Source organism: Bubalus bubalis, chromosome 4 (assembly GCF_019923935.1).
Source record: "Bubalus bubalis isolate 160015118507 breed Murrah chromosome 4, NDDB_SH_1, whole genome shotgun sequence".
Classification (NCBI taxonomy): Eukaryota; Metazoa; Chordata; class Mammalia; order Artiodactyla; family Bovidae; genus Bubalus; species Bubalus bubalis.
Window position 1 is genome coordinate 95,863,367 of NC_059160.1, and position 16,685 is coordinate 95,880,051.

Below are 16,685 nucleotides of genomic sequence, written 5' to 3' on the forward strand. Positions count from 1 at the left end.
AATACCGTACTGAGTATTTTTGTACATCTTTTTTTCTCTAACCATATATGGATAAATTTTTAAAAGCAAAATTGTTGGGTCAAAGGACATATGTCTTTTAAATAAGGATCAATGGGAACAAAATGTCCTTCTAGAGGGTTGTGCCTGTTTACCAGGAAAATCTTTTCTTTTCAAAAGGCTTTCCTGCCCCAGTTGGTTCTGATGCAGCAAGTAAGCAGCTAACTCTCCTTGTTTACTCAAACCCTGAGTCTCCAGAGTCTCTGCTTGAAGGAATTAAATGAGATCTTTCATGAGAAAGAGAAGAATTAAAAAGATATCTTAGGTTTTTAGAGGGAGACAAAGTATATAGAATGGCTTAGCAAAGCAAGTAGCTAATCCTGAACTTGCAAGGAGAAAGCTTTGGGTCACACAAGGTCCCAGAACTGGGTGAAAGTCAGGGTTCAGAAGAAAGTCAGGCAGCCCTGGAGCAGAATGTGGTGATGAGAAAAATCATGCTCCAGATTATGGTAAAGTGTTTCTTGGATCTGACGTGCTCCGTTAGTGGATGCCGCAGGGAAGTTTGGGTGAAGTGTGGTGGGGATGGGATGCTCTTCAAACACCTCTAATGTGAATCACCGTGTAGTAGTTAGATGTGTGTGTGTTTCAAAGTATTTTGAAAATTATTTATTTTATTTATGTATTTGTTTTGGCTGTACTAGGTCTTCATTGCTGTGCGAGCTTTTCTTTAGCTGAGGTGAGCAGGGGCTACTCTAGTTTCGGTGCATAGGCTTTTCATTGCGGTGACCTCTCTTGTGGAGCACAGAGTTTAGGGCCCACGAGCTTCTGCCTTTGGGCTCAGCAGTGTGGCTCCCGGGCTGTAGAGCTCAACAGTTGGGGCACATGGGCTTAGTTGCTCTGCAGCATGTGGGCTCCTCCCAGATGAGGGATCAAACCTGTGTCTCTTCCATTGGCAAGCAGATTCTTTACCACTGAGCCACCAGGGAAGCCCCAAAGTAATGTTTAAATGGAAAGAATTACATCCCATAGGCTTTTCCCCTGGAGAAGGAAATGGCAGCCCATTCCAGTATTCTTGCCTGGAGAATCCCATGGAGAGAGGAGCCTAACGGGCTACAGTCCATGGGATCATAAAGAGTCAGACACGACTGAGCACACAGTCTCTCAGTCAGATGTGTGTGCATCTCCTTAACACAGATCTGGAGCTGGGCGGCATGGGGGTGTGCTGGATTAGTGGCAGATCCCATCCCGGCTGACGCTATCTGCCTTTGTCTCTCTGCCTTCATTGTGTCTCCTGGTGGCAGCAAGATAGGACAGTATCTTACACATAGAAAATTAGTTGAGTTTATTCAAGTGTGGGAAATTCAAGTCCATTCAAGGCAGGGAAGAACTAGGGGGTGTCTTTGAGGGGATCTGTAAGTCACTGAGGAGTCAGAATCTTAGATATTGGCTAACGTGGGTTGGCCAGCTGTGTTGTGTGAGCTTAAAGGGAGCCATCCATACAGTCTCTGAGAACCTTGCGTTAGGGTTAGGCACACTGGGGAGAGGATGCGTGTTCTCCCTCAGCACAGAGGGACCGAAGTGCTCTCTGAAACTGGTCATGCTTGAGCTGGACCACCTGTGGCCAAGTTGAAGGCAGCTGGGAATGAATCAAGTCCCAAAGACCATAGCTCTGAATTAGATCGTTCTCTGTCTTTAATCTGGAGAAGGCAATGGCACCCCACTCCAGTACTCTTGCCTGGAAAGTCCCATGGACGGAGGAGCCTCGTAGGCTGCAGTCCATTGGGTCGCTAAGAGTCGGACACGACTGAGCAACTTCCCTTTCACTTTTCACTTTCATGCGTTGGAGAAGGAAGTGGCAACCCACTCCAGTGTTCTTGCCTGGAGAATCCCAGGCACGGTGGAGCCTGGTGGGCTGCTGTCTATGGGGTCGCACAGAGTCGGACACGACTGAAGTGACTTAGCAGTAACAGCAGCTGTCTTTAATCAGACTAACTAAATAAGCCAAGCAACAAGAGAGCTTTGAGGCGGTTGTAAAACAAATTTATATTAGAAACTTTTGTGAATTTTTTGGCAATATTTTGAGACAGAGAACATGAAATAGGTATGTTAAGCTAGGCTGTGGATGAAAGAATGGGAATATATGAAGCTAGGGAGGGATCAGGAAACAGGGTCAAGTAAGACTGTAGCAAGTAAGTTGGAAATACAATAAAATATCCAGGGACCAAGGCTAGGTTTTCAGGCTAGGAAGACAGCCAATAAAAAATGGGTAAAACAAATTAGCACCCAGGTTTGAAGGCAAAACCAGGAGAAAAATGAACAGGCTTGGCTATGTAAAATTGAATTCTGTATGCCTTAGCACTCAAATGTGAGTTTTCAATTTTACTGTAGTTTTTAAATGTCCATTTTGAGAGTTATAAATAGAAAAAGCAAAATGAACCTTACAAAGAAACTATGTATTTCTTACATACAGAGTATACTATTGACTTAACGTTAGGTTTAAGACAAGACCCATTTGCTAGAGTTCATTATTTAACATTTAAGACATTTATTTGAACTGATCCAGAGGATAGAAGCTATGTGAATACTCACTTCAGGAGACACTCTTCCTCTTAAATATTACAGTATAGTTTTCTGAAAAAAATAAAAGTCCTTGTTATTTTCACGAGGCTTTATTAGACCCACACAGTTTTCTGTCTTTTGCAAACAGCCAGTGCCCTTTTCTCCCCCCACCCTATCACGCCCCCAAGACAGACTTAAATCAGTACCACCTAAACCACATAACCATTTTGAGATCTTTGCATTAGTTATTTAATGTCAAGGGCAGGAAACCCTTGGTCTCTTAGACTGATTCTGGCCTGAGCTAGCAGTTCAGACATTTGAGAATCTCTTCATACAAGGAAGGTTAAAAGGATTCGAAGACAAGTGACTGACAACGGGGCAACTTGTAATCTGTGGCAGAGGTTAGTACTCAACTTATTATTACAAAAAGCCATTCATGATTAAAGAAGGGCAAGAGAGAAATATTTAATGTTTGTGTCTGACCTGACATCAGATTCTTTGCTGCTCTCATTACATTCTAGGAGGAGTTTCCTCAGATGAGACTACAGCCTCAGAAGAATTGATTTACTTGCTGGGGGTCAGCTACTAAGTGGCAGAGTGGGGTTTTGACCAGGTCTACCTGACCCTAAATCCAGGCACATCCTCTGAGTGAGTGAGCTGCCCCAAGGCAGTGTCACCCACAGGCTCCAGTTCTCTGTCTTCAACCCCTGTCTCTGTGAGGCATCCCTCTGTATGCCTGTGCTGAAATGTTCGCAGGCACCTCGAGTTCATTTTGTCTGATGCTGAATTCCCTGCAGATCTGTTCTTCCTCCTGCCTGTCCTCAGTTGCTTATCTCATGAATGATGTGTTACCCACCAGAAAGAAACAAGTGGGGTTTTCCCTGACTCCCCTGTTCACCCCCACATCCAATGGGTATCACGTCCTTTTGACGCTGCCTCCTGTGTATTCCCCAGACACTGTTCTGCTCTCCCCAGCACCACCCCTTCATCCCGCTGCTACCAGCTCTTGCCTTGGGTCACTACTGCGGGCTCCAGTCCCTACCACTGGGATGCATTTTCTCATCTTTTTCAGAATGAGTTGTCTGAAACAGGGAGCTGATTACCCTCATCCCTTTAACTGCGGCCACCTGTCCTCTCAGATGAAATCCAAACACCTTAGCATGATTTAACTGGAATCCTCAACGTCTGATCCCTGTCTGCTGACCCAGTTCTCCTGCCGCCTTTGCCGCGCATGGTACCCTGCACATCCTCACGGGCTGTCTGGCTGGCTGATTCAGAACGCACCACCTGAAGCACCTTTTGACTGACAAATCTCTTTCTTCCTGCCTTATACCAGCCTTGTTGCCTCTCCTGCCCTGCTCCGCCTGTCTCCCCCTTGGCTGCCCCTCCCGTATGCTACCTTATAGCACCATGTACAACCTCCCATGGCTCATCAGCAACTGTCATTGTTTGCCTTGCCTCTAGCCCAGGGGTGGGGGTGCCCCCTCTGCAACTCCAGCACGCCTCGCTGCGCCTGACACGCGAAGGCACCGGCGAGCATCTGTCTCATGAATGAAGCAACAGAAGGAAGGCTCTCCCGACTCCACTCACTGCCCTTCCCTCCGCTCTCTGACCACTTGCTGCTCACCCTGCCTCCGTTCTTGTCGGGGTTTCCTGTGTTCAGATCGCTGGTGTGTGTTGGCTCTGCCCAACTGAAGTTGGTTGAATCGAGCCCGTTTCCTAGTCTGTAAGCCGGGAGTGCCAGTCCGAACGTCCCCCTAAATTCCTCTCGCACCCCCAGAGTGGTGTGATAACAGGACTCTGTTCTAGTCTGCCTCTCTCTGAAAATACAGAATTGTATCTTTTCTCCTGGCAGCACAAAGAGCCCATTTGTCAGCAGTGGGCTGAATACAGTGTATTACGGCTGGCAGCAGCAGTGGTTACGGCGCAGGGCGTGGAGTTTCTCTGAGGCAAACATGGGAATACCCAGAGATACGCGAGCAGTATCTCCAAAGTCCAGGGTGAGTCATACAGTAGGAGCTGTTGCAGTATCCAGCCTGCCTGCCTTCCGGGCTCAGATGCCTCTCGAGCAGGAGGGTGAGCTGGTCGCCGAGCCAGGTCTCTGCTCCCTGATGTGTGGTGTGGTGTTTGGTAAGTCTCTTCCCTGCGCTCCTGTTTCAGCCAGGCTGTGTCAGTATGGATGGTAGAGCTGTGTGGTGATTTGTATCCTGTGAGGTGCTTGAAAGAGAGATAGGTTGTTTGGGGGCTTTTAATAGTTGTTTTGTTTTGTTTTTTTTTGCTTGCCCTGTACCTTTTGTAATTTCTCAGTGGACTTCTACATCCTTAAACTGCCGCAACTCCTAATGAACCACCGAACTCTTTACCGCTTGGTCCTTTAAAAATGTAAACCCAGTGTGTGTGTGTGATTTAGGAGGTGAACAAACATTTAGGCATGAGTGTGCCGGCTACTGGCTGGAAAAGAGCCAGTCCTGCTCCTTCCCTGTCATTTTGAAAGTGATCCTGGGTCTGAGCTTACTGAGTTGGCATCTGACTTTGTCTTTTAACATTCGGTCTGTTGACAAGTGGACATTGCCCCTTGAAACTTGAGACCGCGGGAAAGTGACTGCTGAGGGTGTGTGGTGTGGCCTCTGGTTGGGGGAGGAAGCAGCGGAGGGGAAGCGCTGTGGCCTGAAGCACCAGGGCTGTTCTGTCCGTCCTCGGCCACCCCACGGCGGTGGGTGGGGAGCAGGGACGGTTCCATTTCACCTGAGCTCTGCTTCTGAGAGCTGCTGAATCTCATGGCAAATCTGTGTTCAGTTTGTGGCTGTGCTCTTGCATCTATGTCCTAGAAGACTGTGGGGGTATTGCTGCAAATAAATACAAACTTTCTTTCATTTCTTGGACATTGACATGTTGAACGCATTTATTAATTCAGTCATTTCCCCCCAGTTAGCTCTGAATCAGGCATTTGCCTGGAATGTCACAAAAGTCGTCTTTTATTTACTTGGCTGTGCCGGGTCTTGGTTGCAGCATGCAGGATCTTTTAGTTGTGATTTGTAAACTCTTGAGTCTCAGCCCGTGGAATCTAGTTCCGTGAACAGAGATTGAACCTGGGCCCTCTGCATTGGGAGTGCAGAGTCTTAGCCACAGGGAAGTTCCCAACTGTGGTCTTATTGTTGGTAATGACCCCCAATCTTTAGAAGCTAAAACAGCTTTGGTTGAGGGGTGAGGGGTATGGAGAGTTGGAGAAGTTTGCGGTCATTGTTTGATCCTTTAAATCTTGAAAATTAAATTTCTGTTACTAAAAAACAAAACTGGGGGGCTACTATTCTAACAACAGAGCATCTTAATAGTCTCATAGCACTGTGAGCGCAATGGTTGACGGAGATTGACACGCAGGGTTTCCATTGGAATGAAAGGGGGAAATGGCCCCCCGAACTGCTAGAGCACAGCTTGTGAAACAGCTGTAGCTGCTGTCTGTGCGAGGCTGTTCAAAAGGGGTGTAGCAGTGGGTCTCTTCTTGCCTGCCGCTGCTGGTGGATGGGCTCTTCAGGAGAAGCCCTTGCAAGCCTGGCTGGCCCACTCTGCCCCAGGCTCTTCCTCCTCTCTGTTCCCCTCCTCCAGCCACTGAGGAGTCCAGTTGGATTGCCCAAAGTACAGGGTTGAGTTGTTTGCAGCCACCTGTAGCCTGGGGGACATATGGGGCTTTATCCTTCAAATTCCTGGATGTGAGCCACCAAGGATAATGCCCCAGGGAGATTAACTCAGGCCCTGTTGAAGGGGGTCTCCTGAGGGCCTTTAAATCCAGGTGACAATTTAAGTAGGGCCTCAAATTTAGATTTTAAGATAATACCCAAATAGTTAAGTGTAGATTCAGAGGTAAAATGATAGGATTAAAAGAGGTTGTTATTTATCACATAGCATAAACATATTCAAGGTACCTATTCAAGGGTGAGTGCGTGCTAAGTCACTTCAGTCGTGTCTGACTCTGTGTGACCTCATGGACTGTAGCTCACCAGGCTCCTCTGTCCATGGGATTCTCCAGGCAAGAATACTAGAGTGAATGGCCATGCCCTCCTCCAGGGGGGTCTTTCTGACCCAGGGATGGAACCTGTGTCTCTTATGTCTCCTGCATTGGCAGGCGGATTCTTTACCACTAGCCTCACCTGGGAAGCCTTAAACATACACTCCTGGGTTTTTTTTCTTTCTTTTTTTTTTTTAACTGTGTAATTTGTTCTATGGAGAAGGAAATGGCAACCCACTCCAGTATTCTTGTCTGGAGAATCCCATGACAGAGGAGTCTGGTGGGCTACAGTCCATGGGGTCACAAAGAGTCGGACACGACTGAGTGACTAACACTACTTGTTCTATAGTTCTTATTTTTAAATATTTGTAAATTGTAAAATATTGCACACAGAGATATGCCATTTTAAAAAGTAACATGAGACACCCCTGTACCTAAAACCCAGGGCAAAAATTCAGACTTAACCCTCTGACCTTCTCCCTGATTTCATATCGCTGTATCACAAATCTCCTCACCTAGGAGGTGATGCTATCCCAAGGTTTGTGTTAACTACTCCCTTGCTTTTTCTCTGCCATTTCCCCAGAAGTAATTACCATCCACAATTCCAAAGATATCCTTCTAGAAATTTCTCTACCAATAAAGTACACTTGTATCACATTTATATGAATCCCACCACCGCCCGTCTTTTAAAGCTCAAGTGTATAGAGCTTGAGTGTGTACTATAGATGTACTATAGATGTAGCTCTGTATCTTTCTCCCTTAACACTTTAGCTTGGACAGCTTCCCATAGCAGCCCATTCAGATCCACCTCTATTTTGGCGACTGCATTGTTCTTCATTGTACTGGTTTTTAAGTGGTTCTCCATTAGTGGATGTCTAAGCTGATTCCAGAATTAGAAACAGATAATGGTGGGGGCAGTGGTAACGGTGGTGATACAAGGCAGACTGTCCTGTTAGGAGAAGCAAAGAATAAGACAAGGAGGCAGAGACTTGGAAATACTTTCATTTCCATTTCTGTTCTTTAAATCTCTCAAAAGTGTTTTTTAATGTTTTAGTGTGTTTAGAGAAATGTATGGAAGCTCAAAAGGACTGATTTCCCGCCCCCCGCCCCCCCGCTGGTCTTTCCTTCCTTGTGATGGTCATGATGGTGAAAGAGATTGTGATATTTAAGGATCTGAGGAAAAGGAGTGTATTTACAACCTATTGGCTAAAGAACTGGGAGATTCCAGTTCTTATCTCTCCTAGTGTACAAACAACACCCTGTTGTAACAGGATTGCTTGTTATAACCTGATTAGCAGAACTTTCTTAAGATAATTCATCTATTTGAACTGTGAAGGGGTTTCATTATACAGAGCTTATCATTGTATTGATATTTCTCTAACAGTGTTGGTTGTCTATCCAAATACTCCTCTTCTTTCCTTTCTCCCTGGCTGGTGGGGCCAACACAGTAGAGGCTAAAAATGTTAGGTACTGCTTCCACAGACTCCCTTGCAGCTAGCTCAGGGACATAAGACTCAGTCCTATCCAAAGTCCTGTCCTAAGGGAAATCTGCTGAGGAGTTTCTAGAAAATAGTTTCCTTCCTAACAAAATATGAAAGAAGAGCAGTGTACTTGTCTTTAGCTGGAAATTATCTATATGTGGTTCTTAAAACCACAGTAGCTCATTTGCCTCCCTGAGAGAACTTGCAGATGCTCTGAAGATAGTATAATGAAAAACTGGAAAGAGCTTGGATCTTTGATAACATTTTTAAGCCATCAGATTAGCCCTGTCTGCTGATCTTAGTTTGTGACATCATATTGAATCTTTTATTCGGTTACTGAAATTAACTGCTGGTATGGAATTTTATCCATAGGACATGCTGTCAAAGTAGAGAACCACTCAGTTATAGGACAGTTGAGTGCCTTCTGTGTTCAAGAGGCAACATGAGGCTGTGGGACTGTGAAAAAGGGGGGAAATAAGGCAATTAATAATAAGAGACAGTAAAGAATTTACTGCAACTAGAGAGACTCAGACAGTAAGAGCAGCAGAGGTTCTGAGTAAGCACTGTTTACTAGACTGGAGGTGATGAGAAACACCTTTGGGTAGAAGAGGTTAAATTGAATCAGACTCTGAAGGAACCCCAAGATTTTGGTAAGGAGAGAGTTGGGGATGGTATTCCAGGAAGCCTGAGGTTTTAGAAAGAACACAGGCTATGGACTAAGACCCAAGCTTGAGCTCATCTGTCACCAGTTTGTGAATTTGTCAAAGTCTTTGATTTCTTTGATACTCATCATGATAGATGAACCATAACTTGTAGGACTGAGGTGAGGATTAGAAACATGTCAAACATCTGTTGTGCTGTTGGGCATGTGGCAGGCACCAGGGAGATGGTGGGGGTGGAAGGGGCAGTTGGACTGCATGTTGGGGGGTGCTCTTGAGCCAAGGTGAGGTGAGTTAATAGAAGTGATCTGGGCATGCTGATCTAGTCAGAGATCACTGGATCAAGTCATTTGGTCTAGGTAAGAGGGTGTGTGTATAAAGTCTAGAGAGAGACAGATTTGGGTCAAGACATGGAGGACCTTGACTTTTCTAACTAACAGAATTTAGAAACAGTCCCCAGGAACCCGTTTCATGGGAGACAGTTTTTCCATGGACTGGTTGTAGGGGATGGTTTGGGGATCATTTAAGCCCATGCCATTTATTGTGCCCTTCGTTTTTGTTATTATTACATCAGCTCCACCTCGGATCATCAGGCATTAGATTCTGGAAGTTGGAGACCCCTGCTGTGCAACCTAGAGACAGTGAGATGAGTGAAGCAATGGTTGTAGGTGCAGCATAGAAGACCTGGACAAGCAAGTATCAGATGTCGGAGAGAAAGGAAGGGTTGGGTGTTAGAAGATAAAAAAAGAAACTTAGTGATGTGTGAGGCAAGGGGAAGAAAAGACTTAGCAATGAGCCCCCAAACCTGAATGGCTATTGTTTGTTCAGTGTGAAATTCAGAAGTGATTTGGAACACTTTCAGATAATTATATCCTAGGTTGGGTCGAGAACATTTGGCAAGATTTATTGAAACTTTTGATGACAGATGCTATATTAGTGGTAAATAAATAATGATGTCCAAGTCTGTCATTTCATCCTTGCCCAGGTATGTTTGTCACTTTCCCCCTATTTATATATAAAGTGCAGCTTCTTTGAAGGATATGCCCCTTAATAAAATAAATACACCCTTCCCTCTATTAGGTAGGAGCACTTTGAGTCGATCCTGTAGTATGAAGAATATGTTCAGTAATTGTTGACTCTATGTTAATCTAGGACAAAAAGTGGTTGAGCAAAATTTTCTCTGACACAGGGATTGTGGTCCTTATGGATATATTTACAGTGGCCTCAGTAACAAAACATGAGTCAAAGGAACATCTGAAGTAATGAATGACATCACAGGCATCATCAAGTATACAAATCAAAGAAGTTTAAGTTCATCAAATTCAGGATCACATCTTGGGCTGAATGAGTTTTCATAATTTTCTCAGTTGGTGAACTCTTGAACAGATGGTCCTCTAACATTTTGGAATGTTGAATAAGGTAGATGGACTGAGTCTAATTAATAAAGTGTACTACTTTGGAATATTCGTGTGTAGTTAGCAGCCCTTAGAGTCTTAATAAGTTCATGGGCTTTCCCAGTATTAGGCAAAAGAATACCCCACCATTCATATATCTTAGGGAAGTAGGCTTGAACAAAGCCTTTTAAGAAAGGCATTCTTCCATTGGGGCATAAAGTTAATGTGTTTTCCAATGGTAATTCTGCACAAAGCAGTTCTGTGGTGAGCTCAGAGCAGGTGTCCTGTCTCAGAGTTTTTACAGTCTTGTTGGAAAGTTAGGGCTCTGAGCCAGGTACTGGCCTATGATTTGGTTTCAGTTCCCAGTAAAGAGAAATGAAAGCATCTGTCATCGAAATTTTCCCAAACTACCCTCTATCCTTCACAGCCTTTTTCCCCTCTTTTACTAATCTAATTTGGATTTTTTATGTTTTTTTCTTACAGAATTTGAGTCATAGTAGACATATAGTGTAGAGCAGGGTTACTGGGGTGCCTTCCTGCAGGCAGAAGAATCTGAGATGTTTCTGTAACCATGGCTTACAGTGAAGAGAATATAATTTGTAACGCGCATACATTGAAGGATTTCTTTTTTCAATCTGTAAATAAAAGACAAAAGGAATTGTACCCTTCAGGGAAGTCATTTTTAATTCTGGCCTTTTCTTTCATCCTAGGTAAAATTTTGTCCTTTGCAATTTGTCAAAAAACCCTCTGATAAAAAAGCACCAGCCGCTGTGATAATTAGTTTAGCATTTCAGATCCCTTGCAAAGAAATGAGTAAAGATGGAATAAATCACCAATCATGTTTCTGAGGCAGAATGCCTGATTTCCCGTCATGTGATGGGCACTATTATTTTAGGGGAGAATTCAGCTGTCCTTAACTTCAAATGATTTTGTTTTTAATAGATCTGGTTGCCTGATCCCTGCATCCCAGTACTGTTCCTATGCAGTGCAGTGTGAGTATACAGGCACAGTATTGATGGAGTCTTACAAATTCATGAATAAATCTTATGTGACTCTGAACAGTACATGAACCAAGTCTGAAATCCTTATGTACAGTAAGTAGAGTCATAGTTCTGTGTTTCAGAAAAATTACTGAGAGTCTAAGCAGTGTCTGTTTTTAGGGTGAGGCTATGGATGATTTTTTCCCCTACTCTTTTTGACATTTCAGCTTCTGTATTTCTCAGTATCTTATTTTTATGGTTAAAAAAATTTCCCAATCACTTAAAAAATCCCAGCTTCACCTTGCCTGCATGATGAAGTATCAAGTCTATCATGGTTTACATAGAGCCTGGCACAGACTGTCTGTATTCTTTAGCATTTCACGTCTCCTTCCTTTAGAAATTCTTGCCTTGCACTTTTTTTTTGGCCCCAGCCTGACTTAGAATGACCCATTACTTGTTATAAATTCTAGACATCTGAAGAAACTTTGTTTCCTAAATATTCTGCAGTCTGCCTCTGTGGACCCATTGTGGTCTCTCTTGGCTGATTTTTGAGCCTCCCCTTCCAAGCCCAGGTCAGATAGCATCTTGGAAGATGTCTCACTGAAGCCTTCTGTACCCAGTATTTCCACTTCTTCGTTTCCTAGAGTACCTACTATATTTTTCTACAGTTGTGTAGCTCTGTATGTCTCCAGCCCAAACAGTGAACTCCTAGCGTAGAGTTCATCATTTCATCTTTCTGACGCCAGTGCTTTTAGCGTACTGCGTGGCTCACAAAATGCCCAGGAAAACATTTTTTGAGTGTGAGTTCTATATCTTAGGGGGCCTGGCTTGGAACCTAATTTAATCAATTCTGTTAACTGTCATAAAAATAATTTGGTCTTATATATGGTGTACAAAGAGGTTTCTCAGCCTCTTTGAGAAAAACTGGCTTTCTAAATAACTATCATGTAATGAACCAGGTCATTTTCAATCTGCGTCAGCATGGTATTTAGGATTTTACTGCATTTTGCAGAATGTAAGATAAAATATTTTTGCATTTAAATCTGATGTATTTAGTTACATCATAGGTATTAGTGCCTTGCTAGTGTATCATGAGGATTTCTACTCTTTTTCTGTATTTTACATTTGCTCTTCTGTATCCTTGTATTAAAAACAAATACTTGTAAGAGAGTATCATGAAAATTTCAGAAACATTAAAAATGTGAAAGGGCTGACCAAAAGTGTGAATGGACACACCGTTCAAAATTCCTTTCCTGCTAGAATCGAACAATTTCATATGTTAATCAATATGCATTTAATAAATACCTGCCATGTTTTAGGTCCTGTAAAGATAAAATGGTAATTTTGACAGTGATCTTCATTTCCTATGATTTTTTTGTATTTATTTTTTTTACTCTTTTGAAGAATAACTTGTGGTCATGTGCTTACGTCTGAATGTACAGTTGAATGGTTTCTGCCTGTGTTGCACCATGTAACTGTCCCTTGCATTGGCCTGGTCAGCATCCAGCACTCCACTGTGCCATCTTCTGGCAGGTCCTCTCTGCTTCCCCACACGCATAACCAGTTTGACATCCCAGTCACTGGAATCACAGAGCATGTCCTTCTCGGTTTGTGGTTTCTTTCATTAAGAATGATGTTATTGAGATCCACTTATGTGGTATGTTAACAACTGTTCTTTTTCTTTCTTTCTTTTTAACTTGCTGCATATTATTTTTAACTGCTTTTTGCTTGATTTTCATTTTGGTGAGTAAAATTCATTATGCAGAAGTATAAATATTCAACGTGTGTTAATTGTTATGTGCTGAGAGCAGCCAGCTTTATAGACCTAGTAGTAATAGAATTGTGGAGGAGAAGAGCTGCAAAGGCATAGAGGTTGCAGAGTTCAGCCACTTCATTTTCTCAAGTGAGGGACCTAAGACTGGAGGGTTAACTAGACCCCAGGTCCCACATGGATCTAGACCAGGTTTCTTCCTGAGGTCAAGATGCTGTGTCACAGTTCAGACTTGGTCATATAGATGATCTCAGTCAACAGGAAAGCAGTCATGGGAAGTTAGTAATTTAGAAATCCGCAATCAGCAAGACTTAATATGAAGTGAAGTGAAGTCACTCAGTCGTGGCCAACTCTTTGCGACCCCATGGACTGTAGCCCACCAGGCTCCTCCGCCCATGGGATTCTCCAGGCAAGAATCCTGGAGTGGGTTGCCATTTCCTTCTCCAGGGGGTCTTCCCGACCCAGGGATCAAACCCAGGTCTCCCACATTGCAGGCAGATGCTTTAACCTCTGAGCCACCAGGGAAGCCCGACTTAATATATTGGCCTATAAACGGTAAGAATTCTAGTTACCTGGAAATTTCTTTCACTCATCTATACTACTTCCCTCTTCCCGTCAGTTAAATTGAGGTGTTACTGACTGACTGTGAAACTTACTCTTTTACTAGACCCAGTGCTTAAAGGAAAAGGAAGAGGACTGTCTTAACCAATGTGTGTGTTTATTAGGATGTTTCAGTTTCAGTGCATCATTTTGAACATTCCCAGATGTTACTCTTTTAAAGCCTTGATGAAAACCACAAAGATTATTCTTAGGATAAGAAGTCTTAAGGTAAATTCTGATTCTGTGATCTCTGCAAGTAAAAAATCAGTCCTTAATCTTATACCTTCCTGCTAAGATAGTCGTGTTTCACAGAAAGTTCCATAGAAAGGATTTTAAAGGAGAGATTAGTGGCTCATAGCAGTGGAAGATTAAATCCCTTATTGACCTACTGGCCAGAAAGTAACTACAGAACATTCTTCAGTATGTTGTTGTTTAATCACTAAGTCATGTCTGACTTGAGACCCCATCAACTGGCAGGTGGATTGTTTGCCACTGAGCCAGCCACCAGGGGAAGCCCTCTTCAGTATGTTAGAGTCTCCTTAAATATAATTAGTAAACATAGAAACATGTGGTTTATGTCTTTTTCTTAATTATAAAGCACATTTTTTCAAACAAGATAGAAACCCATTAGTTGGTTATGAAATAGATTTAATGGCTAGCAACTATCATTTTATATTTTTAGATGGAAAACTAGAAGGAAGAGTATAGCAAACACCCATCCATGTTATCAGATTCAGCAATTAAAAATGTTCACATTTCCTTTGTGTCTGTATGTAATCTTTTTCAAAGTAAGTTATACTGTTTCTGATATGTATTTAAAAACAAGGACTTTTTCTACATAATAAAATTAACTTACCTAACAGAATTAACTATAATTTACTAATATTCAGTTGTCATGTTAAATGTTTTTTAAAAAGTGTTAGCCATGATTTTTAAAAATATAGTTGCATTGCATGTATAAAGATAAGTACTTATTTTATAAAATTTATGTTTCGGTTATGTATGTATGTGTACATGAACACATATGCATGTATGTCATGGTACATGTGTATTTCTTACTTTGGTCTCATTCAGAATTGGGAATATACTGCTTTATAGCATAGGGAAGTTGGTTATAATAAGTATTTGCTACCCAGTGATATTGCCAGTTCTGTGCTGAGTATTGTGTGGCGTCTAAAAAGTGAATACTCCTAGTAATCTAAAAGTCCATCAAGAAAGATAAAACAAGTAGGAACCAACTGGACCGTATAAATAAGAGCCAAAATGAATCGGGAAGGATGGGACATGGACCTCACGGAAGAGATCTTGAAAGACTGGTAGAATTGGGGTAAGACAGAGACTTTCGAAATGGTGTATCCACTGGGAATAAGTATTAAGGTTAAAAAAAAAAAAGTACAAAAATGTGTTCAGTGTACTATGGCATCAGGATCTGTCTGGTGGGTGGTTGGTAGAAAGGAGGAAGACATTGAAGAGTTCAAATGGGAAAAAAACACTCAGATTAAGTACCAAGAGGAGGAAGAACCTAATTTCTTTATTAAAGGAAGAACCACTGTACATCTTGGGTATTTTGTTATAACGTGATGAAAGTGGAAGCTTAGAAAATTAGCGTGATGACTCTCTATGGACTGGATAGAAAAAGTAAAATTTTGAAAGCAGTAAAACCGATTAGACCATTGCCCTTTGTGTAGGGTAATGTAGGGAATGCAATTGGATTCAGGAAGACAGACCCAGAAATAGCAAGAAAGTGTCAATCTAGAGAGAAATTGCTGCACAAAGAAATAACAATTTGGTGGCAATTTGAATAAGGGTTGAAGGAGAGAGAACCTACACAAAATTAGAGAATGTTGTCATTGATAGATAAGGTCATAGAATTAACTGTAACCTGGCTGAAAAAAAAATTCCACACTTCATCTATAAAGACAGGCTTCCATGACATAATACTCTCAAGAAGTAATTTGGGAGGCTCTTTAGAAAAAGTAGCAAATTATCATCATTAGATAAGCTCATCTAATACAATTTCCTCTTGTTTGGCTTAAAGACTTAGAGATGGGTAATGTTAGATGTCTGTCTTTAGGTCTTAATTTAGAGTTCTGGTTTTACCGAAAATAGCAACATAGAAAAGTAATGAATTTATTTAAAAATTAAGGACCAGATATTGAGCTTTAAAATTTTAATCATTTAAGATACCGTAACTTTTTAAAAGTTAGATTAAATCACTCATATACTAGGTCATCTGCTTTTGATGGGCATTTTTTAAAATTTTATTTATTTTTAATTGAAGGATAATTGCTTTACATATTGTATTGGTTTCTGCCATATAGCAACATGGATTAGCCATCAGTCAGTTCAGTTCAGTTCAGTCGCTCAGTCGTGTCTGACTCTTTGTGACCCCATGAATCGCAGCATGCCAGGCCTCCCTGTCCATCACCAACTCCCGGAGTTCACTCAGACTCACATCTATCAGGTCGGTGATGCCATCCAGCCATCTCATCCTCTGTCATCCCCTTCTCCTCCTGCCCCCAATCCCTCCCAGCATCAGAGTCTTTTCCAATGAGTCAACTCGTCGCATGAGGTGGCCAAAGTACTGGAATTTCAGCTTCAGCATCATTCCTTCCAAAGAAATCCCAGGGCTGATCTCCTTCAGAATGGACTGGTTGGGTCTCCCTGCAGTCCAAGGGACTCTCAAGAGTCTTCTCCAACACCACAGTTCAAAAGCATCAATTCTTCAGCGCTCAGCCTTCTTCACAGTCCAACTCTCACATCCATACATGACCACTGGAAAAACCATAGCCTTGACTAGATGGACCTTAATTGGCAAAGTAATGTCTCTGCTTTTCAATATGCTATCTAGGTTGGTCATAACTTTTCTTCCAAGGAGTAAGCGTCTTTTAATTTCATGGCTGCAGTCACCATCTGCAGTGATTTTGGAGCCCAAAAAAATAAAGTCTCACACTGTTTCCCCATCTGTTTCCCATAAAGTGATGGGACCAGATGCCATGATCTTCGTTTTCTGAATGTTGAGCTTTAAGCCAACTTTTTCACTCTCCACTTTCACTTTCATCAAGAGGCTTTTGAGTTCCTCTTCACTTTCTGCCATAAGGGTGGTGTCATCTGCATATCTGAGGTTCTTGATATTTCTCCCAGCAATCTTGATTCCAGCTTGTGCTTCTTCCAGCCCAGCGTTTCTCATGATGTACTCTGCATATAAGTTAAATAAGCAGGGTGACAATATACAGCCTTG

The 16,685-nt window shown here is 42.4% G+C and overlaps 1 protein-coding gene across 4 annotated transcripts in view; it reads left to right on the forward strand.

Moving 5' to 3' along the window:
* TMCC3 (transmembrane and coiled-coil domain family 3) overlaps positions 1 to 16,685 on the forward strand; it is a 289,315-nt gene that overhangs the window by 247,110 nt on the left and 25,520 nt on the right. Inside the window, exon 1 of one of the 4 annotated variants that reach the window (XM_006064481.4) lies at positions 4,442 to 4,556. The exons of 2 other annotated variants lie outside the window; for them this stretch is intronic. In XM_006064481.4, coding sequence (XP_006064543.1) covers positions 4,512 to 4,556 — 45 coding nt within the window. In that variant the 5' untranslated portion in view covers positions 4,442 to 4,511. Of the gene's footprint in view, positions 1 to 4,441; positions 4,687 to 16,685 lie in introns of those variants that run through there. One more of the 4 variants, XM_006064483.4, reaches the window with a different exon arrangement.